The 25,471-nt window shown below is 42.0% G+C and overlaps 1 protein-coding gene across 7 annotated transcripts in view; it reads left to right on the top strand.

Annotated features, from left to right (window-relative positions):
* LOC307021037 (RNA-binding motif, single-stranded-interacting protein 3) overlaps positions 1 to 25,471 on the top strand; it is a 258,107-nt gene that overhangs the window by 124,509 nt on the left and 108,127 nt on the right. For 4 of the 7 annotated variants that reach the window (XM_079652770.1, XM_079652771.1, XM_079652768.1 and 1 more), the window contains 2 exons: positions 1,812 to 1,870; positions 17,468 to 17,560. In XM_079652770.1, coding sequence (XP_079508896.1) covers positions 1,812 to 1,870; positions 17,468 to 17,560 — 152 coding nt within the window. The remainder of the gene's footprint in view (positions 1 to 1,811; positions 1,871 to 17,467; positions 17,561 to 25,471) is intronic. The other 3 variants (XM_079652769.1, XM_079652774.1, XM_079652773.1) reach the window with 1 other exon arrangement.

Raw genomic sequence — 25,471 nt, 5'->3', positions numbered from 1 at the left:
TCACTGTTCCATATTCATCTCATTTACTTATTCTTGAGTGTCTCAATATTATCAGATGTTGCACGTAAGTCCTGTTCTGCTGCACTAGATTATGATCCCTACTGTATAGCTAAAATGGCCTGTTTATCTGCTGAAAATAGACAATCCACTGATGTGTGTGTGTGTGTGTGTGTGTGTGTGTGTGTGTGTGTGTGTGTGTGTGTGTGTGTGTGGGTGCTGGTAGTTTTCCTCTTGGAGCTCATCGGTTCATATCCACCACTCACCCCACCGCAGCATGCAGTAAATAGAGTCTCCGCCACTCGTTGAGAAATGGCACAATTATCCCCTGCTGGTGAAATATGGGCCTGGATGCACCACTGCTAGTGTGTGTGTTATTGTTGGGGCTTACTCATTGCGAGTGGTGTGTTCAACACACAGAGAACAGTTCTCACTTATGGATCTATGCACATGCATGCACCACATACACAAGTGTAAATGCACATGCAGGGTTGCAGCTGCTCACACAGATACTTGCTGTATATGCACACATGCAGATTGGCACGCACACACTGCACTTACAGGGCTCCTCAGTGTGCACACAATGCAGAATGTTGCAGTTTTAGCTGAGACAAGCAGATAGAATAACTCACTGTCAGTCAGACTGTAAGGTCAATCTTTCAATTCAAAAGATTCATAGCAACCCACTGTGCATGAAGACATGGCAAAAAGGAAATATAATACCTTTCAGTTCTCAGGAACTATACACCACTGACATTAGCACATTAGGCTTTTGTGAACAATGTTCCCTTTGTGTTAGGTTCCACTTAGAAAATGAATACATTTTGTACTAACTGTCATGTTGGTCCTCAGACCTCCATCAGGCAAAACATATCAACTGTAAGTAAACAGCACATGAAATACCAAGCACCAATTATTACGCTTTTATTGACTGACCTACAGCTGCGATATGATTCCAAATGTTTCTATGTAAATATTCTTATTTTCATTGTACATATTAACCATGCTGTGTATTTTTGAGCAGATCTTTATTTGAATATTGTACCAATCCATATTGTTTAACGTATCAAATTCAAAATGTATTGTACAGACCAACCCAGCATCCATACAAAATAAGGTCAATAAGATCTATTAATTGTAAACAAACCCTTGTACTGAGCTACTCCAGCTATAAACAAGAATAATATGTATACAAATATCAAAAGACAATATTCTTACCTTCAAAGGAATTCCTCCATATAAATCAAACGGATGTAAATACTATAGAAAATACAGTATTCAAGGAGTAAACAAATACCAAACAGATACGATATTGACTTAATTGTAAATTCCATGCTTGCTGTCGGTTTTATTCATAATAAAATGAATGTAAACATGAATCTGTTCACTCTATGGGAGCTGATTAATAGTCGCTTCACTAGAAGAGAATGGTTTTCTCTATTTTACAGAAGGGAAATAAATTACTCAGACATTGATAGTTTGTACTGCATACTATTAAAACAGCTTTACTTTTTAAATTGTTCACTGTGCCTGTATGCTTTTAGACCTTTTCCAAATGTTCGGTGAGTCGCTCAAATGTCACAGGGCTGCACATTCCTCTGAAGTCAGCCCTAGACATAATGTTATTAACCTCAAGTGATTGCTTGTTCCAATAATTTTTGACATTTGTGTGACTTTGCAAATTGCTAGTTGCAACTAAATGGCAGACATGACAATAATGGGACATCTACTTTTACCATGGGATGACAATTTTAGTGAACTATGTCAAAATACTGTAGGTCAAAAACACTCAATTTAATTTCTCTGTCTTACAGGTATGGAAAAATAGTGTCAACCAAGGCCATTCTGGACAAGAACACCAACCAGTGCAAAGGTAAGTCATTACTTGAGTGTCTTGTACCCCCACCTTGTTTAAGTGCAGCAGCTATCACTCTTTAGTCTATGTCTTGTCACGGTTAACAGCACTACAAGCCGTAAATTTAGACATCAGCCGAGGAAGCCTTGTACCGTAAATCAGTGATTTAGCGAGTAGCTGGCTTAACACTGCAGGAAGGCTCGGGGTAAACAACCTGCTCTGTGATGTCGCTGCCCTGCTTCAGAGGAGGATAAGTAGCCCCTCCCTGTCTCCTCTTCCATTTCCTGTTTTGTAATATGGAAGACAATCTTTTGCTGTGTTTCTGTAAAAGGTCCATTAGTGTCTGCACAGTAAATGCAGCGATGACATTAGTGGCTCATTTTGAAGTTGTTTCTTGAGCACACACTACACACATTTACATGCTTGAACATACGCACACACTCGAGGGCTAACAAGGTTGTCGGGATTTGATTAACTATTTGCTATCATTGTCACGCTCATCTTCGTGGCGTCTTGGCGTCTATCTTTACTTCAGCCAGCTGCCTCACACGGCTGTGAATACATCTCACACATTTATTTTTCATACAATCAGTCAGTAATGATCAAAAAGAGCTTAGTCTATAGTAAAGAAAAAGAGAGGGATGGAGTGAATGGAGCGACGAGAGAAAAAAAGATTCGCCCCGAGCTGTCTGGCAGCACTGTTTAAGAGCTATTGAAGTTCCATCAATACTTTTAATTGCTTTTTGTGGTTTCCCGGGCTCTGAAGTGTGGCCTTCCAAGGTGAAGCTGCCTTCTTAACCCCGCTCCACTCCTGAGTTGATCCTGCAAGGCATGCTCAGGGTCAACATGTTGAGGCAAATAACCTCTGCCTGTTAGAGGGGAGGGGGAAAAAACGGCTTGATTATCCCGACAGGTCCTTTTTCTAAGTCCTACAGGCCATTAAAGACAAGACTGGATGCATGTTGGCTGGAAGGAGGTACCTACAGGTCCAGGACAAAGCACAGGGTGGTGGACTAAAGAGGTGTTGGGGGGGGGGGGTGGTGAGGCTGTTTAAAAGAGAGAGAAAAAAGGGGAAACTCTTTCGATTTCTGAAAGAAATGGCAATGATCAAAGGTTTTTTACTCACTGTGAGTTATGCACAGCACACACAAAAAATCATCTCAGCTTAGCGCTGTGTTGTGTGGGAGACAATGTTTCCCATAAGTCATCCTCCTGGAATGCAGCGCTGCAGAGATGCCAAAAGGCAAATATAAGCAGACGTATTTTATGAGTGGAAAGGCTGGTCCCACTGAGAGAGAGAGAGAGAGAGGGAGATGGACAGAGGGGAAGTGAGAGTGTGAGGAGAAGGACTTAGTAACCTTGAAGAGAACATTACATGTATTTTATGTTTGAAAGACAAGTTAAGGAGAAGAGAAGCAGCACAATAACATCATTTCTGCTGCTACCACTCGGCATCCGTATCCAACTATCTCGAGAGAGGTGAGCCGTTATCAAAGCATAAATGAACCAAGCAGGTGTATGGAAGCCTGATGGGCTGGCGTGCGTCTGCCCCCCCCCCCCGTGACAAAGAGGAATCGCCACATCGCCCTGATCTAGTCACCCATTGTTTCCTGTCGTCTGACCCCCCGACCCTGACACTTGTTTAAATGTCAAAGCAGCAGCTTATCACTGCTTTGCCGCCATCACACGGCGAGCATCGCTCTATTCTCCAGCTCCACCTCCTCTCCTCCCCCTCCTGTTATTTGTGTTTAGTTCAGCTCAGTGAGCTTACGGCAAAAAACAACGTGAGAAAAATGACACAGAGTAGAGGTCGGGACCGGTCATTTCTGCCAGGGAGAAAGATTGACAATCAGACTGGGGAAATCCATCAGAGGGGAACAGAGATTGTACCTGCTGACTAACTTATTTACCCTGATGTCCCCTCGGTTTCATTTTAATGATACAACATTTTCTATAAAGTAAAGACTCTTCTCATGGTGTAAATATGATCGTAAAATACATCCTTGAATAAGATTACCGGTAGGATTTATTCTGCTCATAAGGTCATTTAAAATTCACGAAAAATCGACCGGACACTCTGTTAAGCATTTTCATATAATTACATAGAACAGTACAGCCCCCTTATTCATTTGAATATGTCCATTGTGGGGACACAGTGGGTTCACAAATAAATGGGAAAACGATGCAAAGTTGTCCTGCAAAAACACGTTTCACTTGCAACATGATGTCAGCTGACCAGGTGCCTTATCAAGCTGGCAGATTTATTTGTAAATGGTGAACTACCTAGCAAGTGCCAGAATTGTCAAATTATTTATATTATTATAAACCTCAGTGCTTGGCATCAGAAAAATGTAATGTATTTTTCTGATCTATTTAAAGATAGTTGTTAAGGTTTTTTAGACTACATCCCATAAAGAATGTGTTTATGTTACAAAATCAATCTGGTCCAGCATGGAGCAGGCTTCACAGATTCTCCTGGACATATTTGTTGGCGTGAGCTGTACAATAGCGTTTAGATGGCGTCTTAGCCTACAGTACAAATAACACTGTATGTGGCTACTGTAGGGATGTAAATGTACATATTATTCCCTCTGTGCCAATACACTTTATCTAGAAATCCTTAATGCTTTAAAAGAAAAACGTTTGTTGTGGTTTACTACCTTTTTATATCAGAGGTGTTTTATTTTCTGTGTCGATCAAAGACCTCTGAAAAGACAGAATTGATTGAAAATGAGAAGGATGATAGAAAGCTGGAACACTGTGGATATGTGAGCTGCGATAGTGAGCGTGGGAGTGTAGGCTCCCTGATGTGGAAAAGCAGAAAAACAGTGATGACGCTTATTCCTGTACTTAGAGGTCAGGTGTTGGAGAAATGCGTATTTTGTTGTGCATGTTAAACAAAACAAAAACACAGGTATGGCGCCTACGCAGACACAATCACTTTCACTGCCATACATCTATCTATACTATTCAATGCACGAGTGTGTACAAGTGCTGCAAAGCCCTGTTTGAAGTACCACATCACAAAAACTACACACCTCTCCCATGCACTCCAACACAAAGGGCACACACACTAATCGTACCCCCGCACACACTCCTCATCCATCTGCCTGAGGTGTGTGAGGCTCTGGCTGCAGCAGTGGCCATGCAACAGATCTATCAATCCTCTTCCTAACATCACAGCATGTGTGCCTGCCTGTCTGCCTTTTCTGGCTGCTCTCCTCCACCACCGCACCACGCAGGCCTTTCAATGAGCCTCTCCATCTTGCCAGCACTAACTCACTCCCTCGCTCCCTACCTTACTCTATGACACACTCATACAGCCTTCCAGCTACACACACGCTCTTTGTGCTCTCGCAAGGGCACAAAAACAGTCACATATAAACTGTGCATGCGGATAAATACTCAAAAATGCTTTGGAAGTTCAGAGAGAATTGAACAGGAAGTTGTGAGAGGGCTTTAGGACTGTCGAGCTCTGTTGGTAAGAGGAGGCTCTTCATCTCTCTTTCTTTTGCTCTCATGATCCTCCGCACTCTCACACCGCTTCTCTCTCCCTTTTTCTCACTCGATCTCATCTACTATCTATATATCTGTCTGTGGACTTTCACATTTACCGCAAAAATACAGCAGAGAGGTGGGGTCTGCATCACAGTCACAGTGAGGGATTGAGGATGGCAGAGAAAGGGAATAGATTACAGAAACCCAAAAGCGCTCATTGGCCATCCGTGCCCACAGAGGCCTCTTAAAAGGCAGCGGATGCATTTGAAATAAAGCAGGGCTGACCGAATGGAGACATTTTATTTTTTTCCTGCCAGAGCCCGGAGGCAGAGGAAATGACCTCAGCCCTTTTAAAGGACCTCCGTTTCTTCCTCCACCGCTGGGAGATAAGGCTGCGTTGAGATTCACCGGCCTGACTGGCGCTCTGCCGCGCCGGACCACCGCACTGACTGCTGGGGGATGGATGAGATGAGAAGATAGTCTCTGGTGGCTTTGTGTTTATTGTTGCTTATTTCTTTGCCCTGTAACTTGCCATCCATTTTGTATGAGGATGTTAAGAAACTCACAAGTGCATTACATAAACTCGCATCTTGAAAGAATGACTGTCTCTTTTAATCATGTGGGTGACTTGATGTAAAACAGGCTCACTTCCTGCTTTGTCCCAACAAATTCGAATCATGTTTGAAGTACTACAAAACGTTTTATTGTTACTATAAAAGCAATGTATATTTTTGATTGAATGCCCATCTGGGGGAAATTAATAGTTCCAATGAATTTGCTGCAATGTCCTTGCACCATGTTCTTGAAATGTGATACTCCTTGCCTTTTGTATGCTGAATACATTTTGCATAGCTGGGCTGCATATGTATCCTCTGTGTGGTGCAATTTAAAAGCCTGTCAGGAGCTTGACCAATGCAATCTGAAGCAGCCCATGCCCTTACCACAAGATCAGCCTAATGGAGAAATATAGGCAATGTTAGATTGTATAAAATCAGATGTATTGCTGCATCAGAGCCTGAGAGGCGTATTGCATGACTTCTAGCATAAGGGCTAATGATGAATGAGGTGACGTTCTCCAAAAAGGCCTGTTTGTCATTGTCATGTGCGTGTGTATCTGTGTATTTGAGTTGGGATGGATGGGGGGGGGAGGGGAGAGAGAGCAGAGAGTGCTTTCTGCATCCGTTATTGGTTTCTCATTAGAGGGCTGAGATATAAACATTTGTCTATGTTGTACACGGTGCTGGCGCAATTAAGGATTCTCTTTGCCGCCCCCTCTGCCCTTTGAAAGTGAATTATGTGCAGATGAGAATCTCGACTGAAATGTGGCCAACAGCGGACCTTTTCCAAATGCCTCATTCCCCTAAAAGCCATTCCAGAAAGAGGCGAGATCATCTGGAGGAGCGAGGGAGAGAAAGTGTGTGCCGTTTCCTGCTTGCATTGCGCATTAATGACTCTAATTACAGTGATGCAAATTAGTCGCTTTTCGGCGCCTCCCGCTTTTTTAACGCTGATTTGGGTGACTTGTGTAATTCGCGGAGAACCGAAGAGTTTTCGTTTTGGGGGTGGGGGGGGGGTCCGTCCGTCCGTCAGTCCGACTAACGGACAACTTTTCACTTCAAAAAAGAAGAAGAAATCTAGACCGCAAAATAATTAAACAAGCGAGTGCCTGTTTTTCCTGGCCAAGGGCAGGTTCCTTGAACACAACACGAGCGTAACGTGTCTTCACGTGGTATACGTCTCGTCGGAAAGGAGTGTAGACTAGAGTGCTGACGGAGAGCACCGGAACGCCGCTCCAGCTCTTCAAATATTGCAGTACCCATAAGGAGCCGTACACACCGCAGTCTTTGCGTGGCTTTCTTTAGTTGTAAGCACAGTGGCGATCTGCTGTTATTAGCATCTGGTTAGCTAGCTATGCTAACGAATTTAAAGAGCTTTTCTACAACCAGGTGGAAGAGAGCTCTCTCCTGAGAGGCTCAAATAACCTCAGCTCAGTGAGGTTAGGCACACCTTGATATGATCATTATAATTATTAATGAGACATTAGAGTCTAAATGAAAAACAGGTATAAAATGCAATATGACAGTAACAAAAAAGTTGTTAAAAATAACAAGAATAGAGTTTAAAAGGGGAGTGATTTGTAAAATATCCCCCAAAAAAAATCTGCTTACAGTTCTGTTTCAAATGGGTGTTGAGATGTATCCATACAGTAGATCTCTTCATGTTGCTCTCAAAGTGCACCAGATTGATGCTTTTAACTTCAATATTTAAAAAAAAATCTTCCCGAGACCCCACTAGAGGAGGTTAGGTCCCCCCCACTTAAATCATGTTCACATGGATAGGATACTAAATACATTTGCACACATCTTGTGTCCATATCTTTCTGCCACAACCATGCACGTGCGTGCGTGCATGCGCGAGTCATGGCAAGATATCTGGATTAAGAGGTTGCTTTTTCTTTGCACAGCATGAAAGAAAGGCCAAATTAATGGGCTGTGATTTTTGTTTTTTTAAGCAGTTCAATCATTTGTACGGCCCTCGGAGGATGTTGTAAAAATTGAAAGGAAAAAGGTTCCCCACCCCTGCTGTAAATAATAATAAAAACCCTTGATTTATAACTTAACATCTCTGTCTCCTATTGATCAGAGTATATTATAAAGAATAGCCAGTTAATTGAAGCATTATAGCGCAGGCCTTTGTCAGATGGTATATTACGCAGTTTTTTTTCTGCTTCGAATAGTTCTCTCTTTTTTCACCATACGTGTGTTTGCATCCCTGTAATTAGCAATAGCTGAGGGATAATCACATTGATTTGGACAGATTCAGCATGCAGAACCTCATTGGATAACACCCGCAGCCTTTGTTAGCACGCCCCCAATCACATGCACACAAGAATCCCTCTTCTCTACTTTACCTCCCCCCTCGCCTCCCCTGCCCCTCTTTTCTCCATTCCACTAAGTTCCATGTTGGCCATTCCCCAAGTAGGCATCTGATTGGCCAAGTATGTCGTAAATAGAAGCAGCGAGGCCATCAGCGCTGCATTCCTTGAGCTCTGACCTTTTGTACCCCTTCCACTTCCTGTGCTGTTTTTGCATGCAGTGTGGTCGTCATCTGTGTATCTGTGTGTATTTTTAATGATCTGGTGTGTGTGTGCGTTGGAGGTCATGGAGAGGTGAAACCCAGAGACCACAGAATCACAACGCTAAAATAGAACAAGGTTTCCCATGAGCTTTTTTTGCACTCGGATTCATCGCTAATTTAAGAGATTGGTTCATTTCTGAAGTGTTATTGTAGAATGTCTGTCTTCTGGATCTGAATAAAGAAACATCTGTAATGAACTTCAACAAAGTACCATCAGACTCTTGGGAATATCTGTTGCAGATGTTTGTCACCACAGTGGCTTTCTTCTCTTGTCATTGGCTCAATCACATCCCAAATCTCCCTTCCTTGTCTTGTTTTTTTTAAACAAATGCCTCAGAGGCCACTGGCGGAAGGTGAAGGGGCGTTTCTCCAGTCATCTCTTATCCTCGTGGAGGGCAGGGGAACCAAGGCGAGAGATACGGCCATCCACCGACCTGCCAAGACCCTGGCCCCCTGCACCCATCCCCTGACTAATGATCATACCCTTGATTATTTAAGGAAGGCATAAATCATAACTGCAATGAAGAGGAAGGCTAGCTGGGGGCGGCCAGGCCGTTCCTCATGAATGACTAACAAATGCAAGAGAAACGAAATGCGCCGCATAGTTCTTTAGGGGAATGGGACGCTTTGTCTTTGTCCAGATGTAAATCCTTGTCCCTACCTGGAGATTTTCTCCATGTTTTGAGGGAGCTTGGTTTCCATCGATCCAGCATTGTTCAAATATTTAGCCTTGCCTCTATGGTGGCGCCTTCGGGACTAGAAACTGACATGATTACATTACTTATTACAATCTGCCGCTCAAATGGGGACGACATGGTGGGCCAAAAGATGGCCCCTTGCATGAATACCAAATGTCTGCATGTTAAGTTGGAATGATGGAAGTGGAGGTATTTATAGATACTCTATAGGTGAAGGGAAAAATAAGTTTGAAAAGACTGCACCTGCTCTTTGTGTAAAGGTGTTTATACAGTATGGCTTGTGGCTTTTGCACATCAACAGGTGCCGTAATGATGAGCTATTCAAGGTTGTTTGACTTTCTAACCTGAGATGTACGCGCATGTGTGTGTCCATGTGCGTGTTTCCGCATGTCTGTGTGTGTGTTCTCTTTAAGGTATCTGTGTGGGGATTCTGTAAAGCCACTCAGTGTTTTTGCCACGGGTCTCGTTTTAACAACCTCTTGACAAGTAATTAACACCCTTCAGGTCTCAAACCTTTTATGAGGGCTCTTCACATGTTGTACCAAACACATCGGGTTTTGCTTTTAAGCTAGCACACTGATGGAACTACCAGCGAAGTGAGCAGTGATTTCATTTACAGATCTGAATGAAGGCCATCTCTCTGCAGGTGAAGTGTTTTTTTAGTGTTTTTATGTTCTGCTACTTTAAATCATTGAATGTGGACAATGAGTAGATACTTTTTAAATGTGTAAATGCCATTTTTGAATGCCTCTTTTGATGTTTTTGAGCTAAATTTAGTATTAGGAGATAAGTTGGTCTTCTCAAACCAGAATCAATCTTTCAAGTTATCCTTTTCAACATCACAATGTGGATTTCAACATAACTGTACTCTAAACCTCTTTTAACACACACACATTTTAAATAGTGCCTCAGCTGTCATGCTGAATTTATAGCTGAAAGCCATATGGTGCTGTGCTAAAACTAATGAGTGTGAATAGATATGAATTAATTAAAGAACAAAGGAAAGAAGGAAGAAAAGCAAGAAAAATGATGAGTAAAACGAAGGAAAAAAATGCTGAGATGGAGAGGAAATCATTATTGTGAGCCCATATGTTGAAATTGTTAATATTCGACCTGTGACAATATCAATATAACATAGTATTTCACATTTTACCCACGCTTCAGTGTTACCAGAATAGCTCCATAGTAGGATTTGGTAGTCAATATAATATTAGTTTTACTGGTAAGAATTACAGAAAAGGAGCAAATGTGTTGCTAGCATCAGGGTTGCATGAATGTTAAGCGTCCAATCTTTTTGCAACTATGCATCAATCCTCTGCGTGCGATCGCTGCAGTGCACAGCTCCTCTGTAACATTTGCACACATATTGGATGAGGAATTCGATTTCTCCACCTCCTGCTCAGCTTGTCTTGGGCACAATGAGCTGCCAGTGGCCTTTCTTGGCCCCAAGCCCTGGCTCTTTGCCCTCTGCAGATCCCGACTGCAGCTCTCTGACAAGGACACTCCTACACCTGCGAGAGAAGATGACAAGAAATACAATACGGCCAATAGGCTGGCTGCCTCAGCTCGAGACGAATGTCTTTGCTATAAATCCATGTTGCAGGGTTGATAAGTTAATTGGCTGTACCACTATCTCCTCGCCTGTGTCTAATATGCTTAGGACAAACCTCTCTGAGAGTTATTTTACAACTAATGGGGAGCCAGGTTAGTTACACTGGACGAGTAAATGAGGGACCTGTATTTCCTTCATAAGAGCTGCAGTATGTGCTTGTCATGTGTTTCTGCTAATTCAACCTCATCATTGAGTCTTCTCTCAAGGATCATATGTGTTAGTGCTATGAGCGGCCATCTGTTTGTAGATGGACATAGAGCGGTTTTATTTTATAGGAAGTTAGATGTAGATGAGGTTTTAGTTTCACTGTGTTGCCGTTTGTCTTGTTACTTCTCTGTGGTGTTAATGCTGTGACGCCAGTGATGTGGTCAGAAGGCTCTTGTACAACCTAACATTTATTACAATTGACTTAAAAAAAACATCCAGATGTTTCTCTGTGGGATCTTTCGAGTGACGGATAGATTTATGATTCTCCCGTTTACCCTCATATGAACATGCACAAATAAGATAGTTGAAGGTCACGCACAAGCAATCGTACACACCCATTTTATAAACACACAGACGCACATTGACTCACACAGCACTGCATGGTTTAGTGGAGTGAAGCCACACCATGTATCATCAGTCAGCTGCTGGTGGAGGACAGAGGAATGCAGTCCCACTGAGGATGCTCTCCTCTGGGTTTGGAGTGTGACCAAGGCGGTCTTGACTTGGCCGCAGTTAGTCATGGATGCCATCTCACTATTTAAAAACCCCCCTTAATGTTAACATAGCTCACCGCAGCCTCCCACACCCACCACCCACCCTCTCTGCAGGGCAGGAGGCCTGGTCTAACCCCCAAATTGACCAAAGACATCCATAAATGTGCAAGAAATAAACAACAAATACACAACAGCTCCTTTTCATTCTTGTCTTTAGGTTGTTGGATTCTGTGAGGACATGTTACAAACCAAGCTTTTGTTTGACTATTTATGTATTCATATTATCCATTTCAGTAAATGGAGAAAATGACTCCAATATTCCAGGGCCCCTAGGTGACTGGATCACATTGTTTTTAGTCCAATTAAACCCAACGATCTTCAATATACAGTGATATATAAAAGAGAGGAAACGGCGCTTTAGGATATACTACTGTAGTTCTGAAACAATAAATTGATTGATGCAATGAAAAATAACAACCATTTTTATTTATCAAGTAATTGTTTTATGTATTTATTACAGGGGAAACAATATCATATTTGCTGGTACAAGTTTGAGAATGTGAAAATGCTTTTTCCTCTCCGTAAATTAAATGCACACCTACAATCTTTGGCTTTTGTTCTGTCGATTTTACACAAAAATCAATTCCAATCACCCTGTGCTCTTAAAACCTTTTTTTCCGGACTGTTCAGTATGTAATTCTCATAAAATGATCCACAAATAAATGTTAAGCTACCGCCCTAGGCTTAACATTTAAGAAGTAGTCGTGAATATTTGGCTTTCTTTTTCCTTGAAACACACACAGTAAGTTTGTTCGCAACACATTCATCAGATAATGTACTATGTATACACAAATGTATTCATTGAGCAAGGATATCAATAGATACCATAGTTACAGTACATGCAGTATAAGTTTAAACATACAAATAATTACAAATATGTTTTTTTTACACACATCTTTAGTCTTAAGGCCAGGTCAGAACAACACACGTACTGTGGGAGGGAACATGCTGCAGTTGTATGGCTGTACCATGAATCATAAGAATTATATTACAGGCATTGTTATGCATATTTGTCCATGGTGTGGCGCATCTATATCCCCCATTAACCATAATTACTTTTATACATGCAAAGTATGAATTATTAACATACGTGTAATCGCAATGATTAATCACCCATGTGGAACAGCCGCTTCAGACCTCCTCTTGATGACTCACAAGGACGTAAACAATTACACTGTTTGCCCCGTCCGCCATTGTAATGCTCCGTGACTTGTCGTTGATTCATTATTCATACTTAAGGCATTATTATTCCATTGTATGCTGTGCAAAATGGGATCATTAGCGCCGAATATTAGAATGTGAAAAGTGGAAAATATTGGGGGGAAACGGTGGTGGATATAGTGGGTAGGAAACCCCAAACAATCCAGACTATTAGCAGATAAAGAATGGTAATTTCCCTAGAAGTAATTAGGATTAGCATAATTTGACGGCGCATGAATGATGCATGGATGATTGATACGTCGATGCACGTACTGTAATGAGTCCCTTATCTCCACTCTTCACTGAATACTTTTGTGTAGAGCGTAGCCCGAGGTGGCATCTACTGTAGTTCTACACCTCTGAAGGGAACATCCTGCATCACACACACACATTCATACAAACCAGTCAATGGGGCTTCAGGAGAGTAGAAGCAGAGATAGCATAGCATCATCCTGTACAGTAGTAACTGATTGAAGATGGTACTTTTATCTTGACAGGCTCCATGTTATAGCCGGACCAGGAAATATGATATGGCAGCTCATGTTCTCTTTATCCCTCTCACATGTGTGTGTGTGCTTGTGTGTCATCCTGCCAGAGTGTGTAAATTGTATGTCCTTGAGCCTGTGTGTGTGTGTGTGTGTGTGTGTGTGTGTGTGTGTGTGTGTGTGTGTGTGTGTGTGTGTGTGTGTGTGTGTGTGTGTGTGTGTGTGTGTGTGTGTGTGTGTGTGTGTGTGTGTGTGTGTGTGTGTGTGTGTGTGTGTGTGTGTGTGTGTGTGTGTGTGTGTGTGTGTGTGTGTGTGTGTGTGTGAGCCAGTGTGTGTGTGAGCCAGTGTGTGCTTGAGCCAGTGTGTGTGTGTACACATTAGTGTGCAGCGACACAGTATTATCAGCAACCGCGTGTGCAGTCAGTCACTTTGAGCTGCTTTTAAGTGACAGCTATCGATTGGATGTTGGTGTTGTTGCAGAGGCTTCAAAGCAACACCTTGCCCTCTGCATCCCACTTGAGATGGTAACTCTAGAGTACCTGCTTTGTAAGAGTACAGCGTGTATTCTGCTTCAGAAACAGTCTCCTGCAAGCATCTGTGTGTAGTTGTGTGTGTGTGTTGTTTAAAAGGGTGAGATGCGATGTTGTCTCGACCCTGTTACTTCTACAAAACAAAATAAATGTTTTCTTCTGCACAATTTCTAACCAACATGAAAACTATAATTATAAAAAAAAACATTTTCTCACTCTCACCACAGATAGTATTCAGATATGCTTACTTGGCCAGGTAGTATTATCATTATTTATACAATAACACGTGTAGTGTCTCTCCTAAGAACAATTGCCAAATCCAATCCAATTTAACTTTATATATAGAGCCCATTTAAAAACAACAGAGTTGACCAAAGTGCTGTTTATTTAGACAAAACCGACTCTATCCGTGGTCCATTTACATAAAAAAAGAAAAGGTGCAATATGTACCATCATTATCAAAAGCATTCATATCTGATACAAATATTCTGACTTTCCAATAACCTCCACAAGCATTCTGCCTGATCAGCACATACACACTCACGCTGTCTCCTTGTCCCTTGGTTATTTTTTTTCCAACAAAACAAGCCTTTAACAGTTTTACCCTTTGACTACAGATCAGCATCAACCTTATAGGATCATTATGCATGTATCGGCTCTAATAACTGCACAGGGGAGGAGCCAACTGGATCTGTTCTGCAGGCAACTGACAATTGCCAATGCAGTGTGCTGACCCCAAAATAGCCCCCTTCCTCTCTCAGCATTTCCTTTTTATATTTGCCCTTTCTCCCCCTCTCTTCCTCTCTGCCATCCCCTCCACTCTTTCTCCATTCAGAGCTGTCTGAATATAGGTCAGCATTCTCTAAAATCCTTATCCTTTTGAAAGTTTTACGAGTGCACTCCATGTGGGAGCGGGTTGAATATTAAATTTGTAATTTGGAGTCCCAGGTATCTACCATTAGAATATTCTGATTATTAAAGAGAAGCAGCCATTGCTCAGAGGGACTTGGTAAAAAATCTCTATGGTTCTCTTAATGTGCTTTTAATATGTTCTTAAATCTAAAGATAATGCTTTAGCTGTCTTAATTGTGTTTAAAAAGGGTTAGATTACCCACATTCTAAAAAAGCATTTACCTCTGGTGGTAAATAGCCAAGCAGGGAGTTTTCTTTTATTCATTATTTTTGAAAGATCCATCTCTGAGTTGTCTACTTCCATCTCAGAGCAGCTCAGGAAAATGGAATTTTGTTTGTGGCTCACTTTAAAACTGCCTTGAAAGATTCAACAGAAAAGTGTCTTCCCAAAAACAGTAGGCCTGTCCAACTCCGCCTGTGAACAGAGGAGGGAAGAAATAAAAAGAAAATCCTGGATATAAAATGAGTTTTCTAAAAGGTGCCACTTAGCATTAAAACATGGGGTGAATCATATGCTATAGGCTTCACCATCCCAACCTAACTATAACCTATGGGAGGTTTTGGAGGAAAGGGGTACAGGAAATGAGATGACAGCGTCTTCAAACCTAACTGTTCTTGTCTGCTACCGTCAGAAATTGGCTCAAAGAGGAGTTTATGGGAAATAACAGCAATTTTTTTTTAATATATTCAATATAAGGCAATTGTTTAGTAAAGCTTAACATGTGGCCTTACTCAAATGTTCTAGAATATTTTTGAAGACAACACCCAATAGCATCTTTGCATATGGATTGTCCTTTACACAGAACTCAAGCATCATATCAATTATTAAATAAATACAATTAATTTAGTGTTTTACCTTTGGTAGAGTTCCACCAACTTAACATTAACTACCAAGGCATATTAAAGTTGTTACAGTAGTTCTGGAGGCCCCACATCTTACAAATACAATTGATGTTGGTAGTTTGTCATCAACCTGTAGTCTCAGGAAATGGTTCATAGTGTGGTCGGTGAATTAGCCACAGGTACATGGAGACTGTCTCGTAAAAGACACACTGCTTTTATTTCACCGCACCAAAATTCAATTTACATTCTTTGTATTATCGTGAAGGCAGACATCTCAGTAGCTAAAAACCTGGCCAAAAAAATCCATTAAAATATCTGCATGGCTATATACCACACAACAAGGGACAAAAGTATGCTTTGTTTTAAAAAGAAAAATGGTGAATCAAGTTTTTCTTTTGTTTAAGTTATCAAATAAAATCTAGCTAAATGTAACCTTGTAAGAAAAATGATCAATCAATACATTCTACTTTTTGTCTGCTTTAAGAAATCATTAATTTTTAAACCAAGGCTACATTTCTCTGACTATCGCCTGTATTTGAATCCTTTTGCTCTGGCTCTTCATATTTCCACAATTAAAGACCCACCCCTCTCAGCCCCACTCTAACAGCTGGCCATTAATCAGTCCTTGCACTCGATTTCTCCTCCGCCACAGGTTATGATTTTCACATTACTCCACACTCCTTCACCGCCACCCGACAGGAAAATGACCACAACCCCCCACCACCACACAGACACACACCTCGAATCTCTCGGAAAGTGAGATGTTGGTATGAGAGAAACGCATGGTGAGCCCATAAGGTGTTACGCGGTTGTGTGAATGCTCATACGGGTGTTAAGACATAAACGCTCCTAACACGATGGGGGAAACCACGACGGCGAATCTGCCCCCACCTCACACCCATTATCCTTTTCTAATTACACTTTCCCTCTGAAACAGTGGATCATAGGGCACCATTGACTGCTTTTAATCCCCCACCAAATTTTAATTAACACAGACGTGACCCCCGTCTCCGATACATCCCGGGGAACGTCGGGATCACAATAACTCATAAATCACAGCAACAGATTTCATTCCCTACGCTTTCCTCGGGTGATGAATTTCCGGATGGGGGCTGGTGCTTGTTAATGTCAGGGAAAATATGAGGGAGAGAGACATTGTGACTGTATTGGAGACAAAGAGAGACGGAGACAGAGGGAAGGTGGACAGAGTGAGTGTTTATTCGTAGGAGAAATGGATTTGAGAGAGACAAAGAGAAATGGCAGCATTTCTGTCGTGCCGTCAACCTTTGAGAGATTTGTCACCGGGGAGAGGATTATAACGGATGTGAAATGGGGCTGTGTTAATGCGCCGGGTGTTGGGGAACGCGAGGTGGGCAGTCTCTGAAAATCAAAAAGGCTGAACAAGAGAAAACTCTCTGAAGAATTAATTGATTGTTTACACGTGTGTAATATTTCATTAAACATGGAATATAAATGATGAACTTTAATGATATGTTTATGAATCTGTCTTCTCAATGGAATTACACCAGTGATGTTCTGGTTCTCAATGTGCCCGGCGCCCAGCGCATGTGTGTTTCATGTTTGTGCAGAAGTGTGTTTATCTGTGTTGGCGTTCGCATATGTGTGTCAGTGTATGCGTGGAGTTAGAGGTGGGCAGGGTGCCGGGGTTTGTTATTACAAAATCGCTCATCCATGCTACTAATTAAGATGCATAGCTTTCCCTTATGAACGTCACTGTCGCTAATTATCAAACAATGTAGTGCTCACTAGATATGAGAACTGGCAGCCTCTGTAGTCATGTTACCAACCTATTACTGCTACAATTACCAAGTGCCTGTCATTCTCCTTGTTAGTCATCTGCCTATTTTTTTTTTTTTTTACTAATGCCTGTCTTTTCTTCTTCTGTCTGCTTCTCCCTTTCTTCTTTTCTCTCTGCAGGCTATGGCTTTGTGGATTTTGACAGCCCAGGTGCAGCACAGAAGGCCGTGTCATCTCTCAAAGCCACCGGGGTGCAGGCCCAAATGGCCAAGGTAAGAAGTGTTTAAAAACAAGTTGGCATCCCCACTTCCTCCTGCATTATCATGAGCACTTTGCTGCGTGTTCAGCTCCGTCCAGGGATTTAATATTGTACACCTTACACGCTTAATAGACATTGATGGATCTGAAAGCCCTGCAAAACTGGTTTTATCCATAAACACGGTTTTATAGAAAGTAATTTTCCGCAGTTCTTTGCTGTTTAATGACAAACTTGTTCGCTCTAATATAAGAGGACTCTTGAATGTGGGCTTGTAACTGCGTATGGTTGACTATATGGGAGGGCCACTGGAGTGCATGCAGGTCTGTTTCATTTTACTGACACTCGCACTGTAGTCTCATACAGCGACTATGTTTTTACATGTGGTTGCCTGATTCAAGTGGTTACGTGGACTTAGTGAGGTGTGTGTGTGTGTGTGTGTGTGTGTGTGTGTGTGTGTGTGTGTGTGTGTGTGTGTGTGTGTGTGTGTGTGTGTGTGTGTGTGTGTGTGTGTGTGTGTGTGTGTGTGTGTGTGTGTGTGTGTGTGTGTGTGTGTGTGTGTGTGTGTGTGTGTGTGTGTGTGGCATTATTCCACGGCAAACTCCCTCTGTTGCCAGCATGTTAACTGGCCTTTCTCTTTGTGAGGTTTGACCGGCCGCTTGTCCTGTGTTGTTCATATGCTTCGCCTTCTAAAGTGGAAGCAGATGAGTCAAGCTGTTAAAGTAATACACAGTGAGTTACACAATGGAGCTAGTTTGACGGGCAAAGAACCAAATTAAAGCAAAAACACGCTGACAGGATATGTGCTTATTTCACATTGTAACCTTAACATCTTGTATTGTGTGTGATTCCGGCATATTCCGCTATCTGTCAGTTGTAGTATTGTAAACTGGCTAACTGGGCTTTTAGCAATACCCCTGAAGAGCTGTGGTTCTAGTACAAGAGCATCAGTTATATTGTTAAATATATGCCGACTAGCAGCTGGCAGCTGTCCTTTATCTAATTTTACTTTGTAAATGTTTCATTTCCTTGCTGACTGAAAGGAGAATCACTGTAGACTAAAGCACAGCAGGGCCATCTCTCCGGACAGCTATGAAGGACGAGCCCGCGTAGCTAAACCAGGCTATTTTTGTACCCGCCGAAGATTTGCTGGTGTCAGAATATTTAAATAGGTGAGCAAAATGTCAGTAGCATTAGAGCAATGAATATGGTGATGACTATGAGGGTACACTATGAGTGATTTTCTCAGACGAGATGGTCCACATTTGATTTGATCCAGAAATCCCCCCTTTAAGCCAAAGAAGCCCTGATGAGATAGAGAACTGTGATGGCGCCAGTAAGGATGACAGAATTGATGATAACGATGAAGGTGGCAATTATTCTGATCAAATGGGATGAGATCTGACAGGAGGAGATGATATTCCGCGCGGTGCTCAGGTGTGCCATTTCTGAAATGCACCATTTGGCCATTTCCTCTCCCCACTAGTGTCCTTCTTCCAATATTTATAAGAGGGCAGGCTCTCAGAATACAGATAAGAAGCGGTGATATTTGCCCATCTAATTTTAAGACCCCACTTTGCATTGCTCCCCTTTCTCAGTCAATATTTTCACGAGAGAGGTTTTGCCTCCCAAAACAAAAGAGCTGACCTTTTTAGGTATGTTTGTTTGCATAGGAGTGCGTGCTGGCACATTCACAAAATCATTTTCGATTAGCATCTGTGTATAATAGTTTGTTTTCAAATGTCCCCTTGTTCTGTTCACACAAATGTAAAGGCCAGCATTCTGTGCCGCAGTTCTGTACTTTTATCGCACTTGCGAGAGACATTTAGGAGTCGTTGGCTTTTATAGACTGCATCTCTCTCATGTGTCTTTACCAGGTATCACTCCCCTCCTTCTATCTGCTCCTCCTCCTCCTCCTCCTCCTCTCCATCCTCCTTCTCTTTAGCTTGATGCCATTTTCTCTTGTCATCTCGGTGCAACCACATTCATAAACACATTTGTATTCGCCTCCACCATGTGTTCCCCTGCCAAACATCCAATGAGTGCAATTTATTCCCATCAATAATTAACAGCAGGCTGCCTGTGTCTACCTGCCAAGGTGTCTCTGACACCCCCCTCTCTCTGATGGCGGAGCAGCGTTCCCCTTGTGGGGGTGGACGGACAACGCAGGTGCGCATTGAGGAAGGTGTGAATCGCAAAGACGATTGCTAACACCGCAATGAGACTAGCCTCATTCCCTCACTCCCTCCGCTACATTTTGTCACATGTATCTCCTCAAAACAAAGTAATAAACGAAGAGCAATAGGCTTTGAGCTCATTAAATAAAACGTCACAGTAATCACGTTGAGGCTTTTTTTCTTGCCTTGACGCCGTTAAAACGCTTTTATTAAGGTGCCTTATTTTAAACACAGCTGGAAAGAAGACAGAAACAGAGGGAAATGCGAAGCGTCACTTGATTTCCTCTTCTTCCTCCAATGTAACACCCTGCTGTCTCTCTCCTCTTACTCCCCTTGGAATTTGAAATACCAAGGCAGCAGAGATGAAACATTGCCTTCCTTTTGTCTTGCCCTCCCCCGGGGATGGTGACAGCGAGAGGGAGGAGAGGAGCCATAATTAAGATACCTAAAGGACACTTCCCCCCCCTGCGCCTCGCTCTCTGTCACTCACCTCTACCCAAGTCACAGATAAGAGCACTTAGCTCAGGTGTAGAGTATGTGTGTGTATTCCAGTGTACATCTGTGTGAGTTTGTGTGTGTATGTGTGTGAATACGTATATATTTTATATACATGCTTCTATTAATGTGAACGAATACAAAAGTTGGGAATGGTGTTTGTACCTTATCCACACCTTTGTTGTATCTGTTTGTGTGTTCGCATAATTTTGCGGTACGGTATTGTGACAGTATAATCACAGTGTGTTATTAATATGACACATTTTTATTCTTGTTAGAAATGATGAATAATTTATTGGAGCTTTTGTAAGTGGCTTTTGTTTGTTTATTCATTGTGTTAGAAAGGATTTGATGAGAAGAGTGATGCCACTCTCTTTTCTAGGAGGTGATTAGCCCTGTTTAGCAAAATAGCTCTTTCTAGTCCTTATGCTAAGCTAAGATAATCGCTTCTCAGATTTAGCACCAAACTAGAGCCAAGACATTAGAGTGATATTGATGTTCTGATCTAACTTTGGCAAAAAGGAAAATAAACGCATTTACAAACATGTGTGTGTGTGCGCGTGTGTGTGTGTGGGCGTGTGAGTGTGTGTGTGTTACATTTTAGTGTAGGCACGCATTTGCCTCCTCACACTGTGCACTCCATTCTCCATGTCACTTTGTTCAGGTAGCTTTCCGAACTGTGAAAACTGACACGTTGAGCAGACAGAATGATAACAGGTAAACGCTGCGTCGAGCTTCGCAGATGCAAACCTGTCAACCAGGCGCTCGCCTCACTCTCCGCAGGCTGCCATTTTCCCCTTGAGCCAATCAGACTGAATTATGGGAAGGGCGCCCTCGATTGTGGTGTCTGTGATGGAGAGGTAATTCCACCTGACAGCTGCTTGCTTTCAGACAACAGCCAGTCTTTATGGAAATCATCCCTCCTATTCTCGCTGCAGTCGGCTTCTGCTGATAACAGCCCGAATGAAAACAAAGCTGTCCTTTTTCTACTTTTTGTTTACTCTCCTCACATGGTTGACAGCCTAGAATCTGTAAAACAATTCTAACATGCTATATGTTCTTACATTGTACGGCTGCTTTGATATTATACATGCTTTGGGCCAATATAAAAAATAAATAGTTGTATTTGGATCTGATCAGAAATCCTATGATAAACATAAAGATAAAGGAAAAACATAAAGAGCATCCTTCAAAGATAAAATTACTTCCTGGTTTCTATTTTTTTAATCCTGGCATAGACAACATGTTAATTCTTCCACTGGAATATTATTTGAAAATAAGTTTAGTTTTTGATAAACAACTGTCGAAATACAATTAGGGCTGGACGATATAGACAAAAGGAAACACCACATTCATTCTGATTAAATACCTTAATTAATATTGCAAGTATATTGTGTGCTTGAATATTCGTACACATATATTTACAAAGTAAGATTTTATAATATTCCTCAGTTTTTTGGGATATAATGATGACTTATTAACTAATATACCGGTTGAGACAGTTTGGTAAGTTAAAAAAAATAACGTTACTTTAGGTTAACAGAGCATTTAAAATCATAAATAGACAACATTCATACAGTACCATATTTACGATATCCAAAATGACTATCTAGTCTCATATCCAGTATTGATTTATTATCTATATGTTGCCCAGCCATAACTACCATCACCTCAACGTCTAACAATAAACTGTCTCTAGGTATCAAATTCTTCAATTATATTGATTTTGAACAGTTTCTTCCAATAACCAGATTTAAGCAGCAGGGTTGAAGCATGTGGGGCAGTGGGCCCTCCATCCCTACCATCGTACCAATAACCAATATGTATAAGGTTCACAGGAGCTACAGGCAGACAGAAAGGCGCTGCTTGCCCTTCACTTCACATTACAGTGGGGAAATTATGCTAAAAGCATCATTAAAGTTCCTCCATGAAGTGAATCCCAAATGTTTATGATTACACAGTGCTCGGCCCATCAACCGGTAGTCACCAGTGGATGCTTCGGATGGTTTAACGGTGTGGAACGAACCGGAGTGTTCAGTCCTCTTGCCCCCTCTCATTTATTCCCTCTCCTTTTCCCTTACTCCTTCTCTTCTGCTGTCTTTTTCTTCCTCTCTCCTGGGGAAGATGTCCTGTCAATATCACATTTATATTCATATGAAAAGCACGGATTCCCCCTCTGGGTGGTCTTCAGTCAGTCAGCAGTATTCTTATTATCCTTTAAAGGTGACTGCTCTGACGTCTTAGCTCCATTGACCCCGCGGTTGGGCTCAACGCAGGATGACCTCTGGGTGATAATCAAAGGGACGGCTGACAGTGCTGTTGCTGACAAACGCTAGCCTAGTGAACCTGCCTTCATGGGTTAAGTCTGGAGAGAATATATGGGGGGGAAATGCATCGTATCTTGTATTCAGCGGGATAATTGGACAGACTTTGGGGATACAGGTGCACACTCAGCAGCAACGCTCACCTCTCCGTTCGATGTTTGCCACCTTGAATGCCACGCCATTTCCCCTCTGACATCCACCGCGGTGTTTGTTCGCGAAACATATGGTGTCACAACACAGGCTGGTAATCAGCACTTTCCCCTGAAGCTGCCATTGACAAGGGCATCCTTAGGATTGTAGTCACTCACAGCATCTCATTTCCCTCCATATTTGTATCTACCATGCTCCACATTCAAACACAGCATGTAGGTATCTGAATGATGCTAGTTGGCACATAAGCATGTCGGGTATCTACAGTGAACTCCTTCACTCATGGATTGTTTTAACAAGCGCTTGTACTGTAGCTTTTTACGATCTACAGTGGTGACAGTAGACACAGAGTGTATGTTGAATTCAATTGAGCTTCTTTACGTTGATATTCCTTTTAAATAAATCACCTTAAAAGTTGGAATTTTCAGATCTCAGTTCCATCTTTCAGAGTTAATTCAACAGGCTTAAGATGACACTCTTGTTGTCCTGTCTATCATGAGGGACATACATATTAATTAACAGATAGATTGACTCACACAGAAACATCTGCACTGCAGTGAGATAATCTCACTTATAAAACTAAATACTATCACTTGCTTAGGTGACATTTTTTGCAGTGTAGTTAGCTTCGCCGGGGCTGAGCACATCGTCCCCTCCCTGCTCGTCCTGCAGAAGTGATAGTTTTGAAGGGCAAAGCCAGGGAGAGACAGACCATCTGACGAGCACCGGCTTCCAAGCACCTCCGTTGGCTTCCACTGTCTCTGCCGTCTAATTACGCTTCAATCATCCGCGGGAGCGCTGCGTGCGGTAAATTATTTCACCGAGCAGTGCGGAGACGTGCCGAGCTGCGAGCATGAGAGAGAGTGAGAAACTGAGGCTAAGTAGAAATCAGTGAGAGCTGGGGTAGAAAAAATAAAAATTAAGCAAAGAACGTAGGAAAGAGTGTGAGAAAAATAGAGTTCAGAGGGAGACAAGAAGTGGGAAACGCTGTGGAAAGAGAGGAGAAGAGACTGAGAGGCCTGCCAGCCATAACGTCACCTCAGACAGACTTTACAGCAGGAGACAGGCCAGCACTAATGAGTGAAGTTACAAACTTATCACTTATCAGGCAGAGACAGGGCACCGAGGAGGAAAAAGAAGGAAAGGGATAACTGGCAATCAGCATAACTCATCCTGCTGAAGGCGCAGAGGAGGACTGCTGCTGTGTGAAATGGATACAGAGGAATCATTTGAGTATTATTACAATGTCTTCTTAACAGTTACAGCCTGTCATTTGGCTCTTTTTTGCAAGTGTTTTATTGGTTTCTATTATAGCAGCAAATACATGGATCAAATTATTTGGAGCGGTTGTATTTATGTATGTGAATAGCCTCTATTCTGTTCCCAAATTAGTCCAACATGGCCTTGTGTCTGCATTGTAGGCTGGAAACAGAACAGTGAAGGCCTGCAATGTGCATTTCTGCCATGTTTGCTTTGAAGCAAACATAAATATGGCTTTTTCAGGCTTGGTAATGGCCACAGTGTGCAGTTATTAGAATCTCTTTGATGTGGCAACTGTGCCAACCTGCTCGCCGGCTCTGTGAATTGATCTGGCTCAATTAGCGTGTCCGCAGAGACAGCGTTCAAAGGACCCCGCTTCCACACTCCACATTGACACACATAGACCAGGTGAAACGCTTTGCATTCAGTTATTGGCCTTGAGAAGACCACCTGCGAATATACGAGCATATTGGAAAATCAATGTGTAAAGGAAAGGCTTTTAGCGAGATGATTGGTGCGTTCTTTTAACTAGTACACGTTTTTCACTCTAGCTATCTACTATTTGTTGGTCTGCTCCTGTTTGTGTTAAACTGGGTTTGCCCCGTACACAATGAGCCCTCTCTTCCCTGATTCAGCTGACCCATTTCAATTTGTCTTCATCAGTCATACCAATTAACTCACGGATTAGATTTATCAATGCCAGACATCCACAGTCCTCTCTGTATCTCACCATCTTTGCATTTGTCCATCCATGCTTACTTATCTATGCTATTCAGTGCTGTTCAGACTCAACACAGCGCTTCTTGGCATTCTGCTATGAGCAGGCGTCTGTTGATGTACATAAAGAGAGAGCACCAGGCACCTTTCTGTCATTGCATTTTATGTGTCGGAAATGCTTCTTCAAGGCTACTTAGCTTCTATCCTCTGAAGAACTGTAATTTTACTTTGAGTGGTACTCATGAACCCTATTTTTTCTGTCAGTTTCTGTCACTTCTCTTTTCACTGCTTATATCTGGCCTCTGCAATATAAAGCACTGCCTTTTCCTCCTTAATGCGTAAAAAACACGCCTGCTAAATCCACGAGTTACTGGATTGCACCAGGTGTATAGCTAGTGTCAGATCGGCTTTAAAAGGACAAATTCAAGACAGACACACACACGAAGAGCGTTTCCAAAAAGAAAAGAAAAATCATTAGATCATATGCAAATATTTAGTATCACAAACTATGCGCTGCATTGCATGAGTTAAAGTTAATACAAATGCCGCAGTAATGCATATTTTGACTCTTCTTGATGCAAGCTTTCACACAGAATTGACAATCAGCATGTGTTTGCATATTTTGTATGATCCACTATGCAACACCGGGGCCACTATGCATTTTTATTTATTCATTCATGTATTCATTTGACTCATAATAAACGGCAAGATTGACAGCATCTGCAGTACATGTATATTGCCAGATTTGATTCGACAGGTAGAAATTTAGTAACAATGCATATGTAGCCGAATCAATTCATATGGG

Source organism: Notothenia rossii, assembly GCF_949606895.1.
Source record: "Notothenia rossii genome assembly, chromosome: 10".
Classification (NCBI taxonomy): Eukaryota; Metazoa; Chordata; class Actinopteri; order Perciformes; family Nototheniidae; genus Notothenia; species Notothenia rossii.
This window is presented reverse-complemented; position numbering and strand designations above follow the sequence as displayed.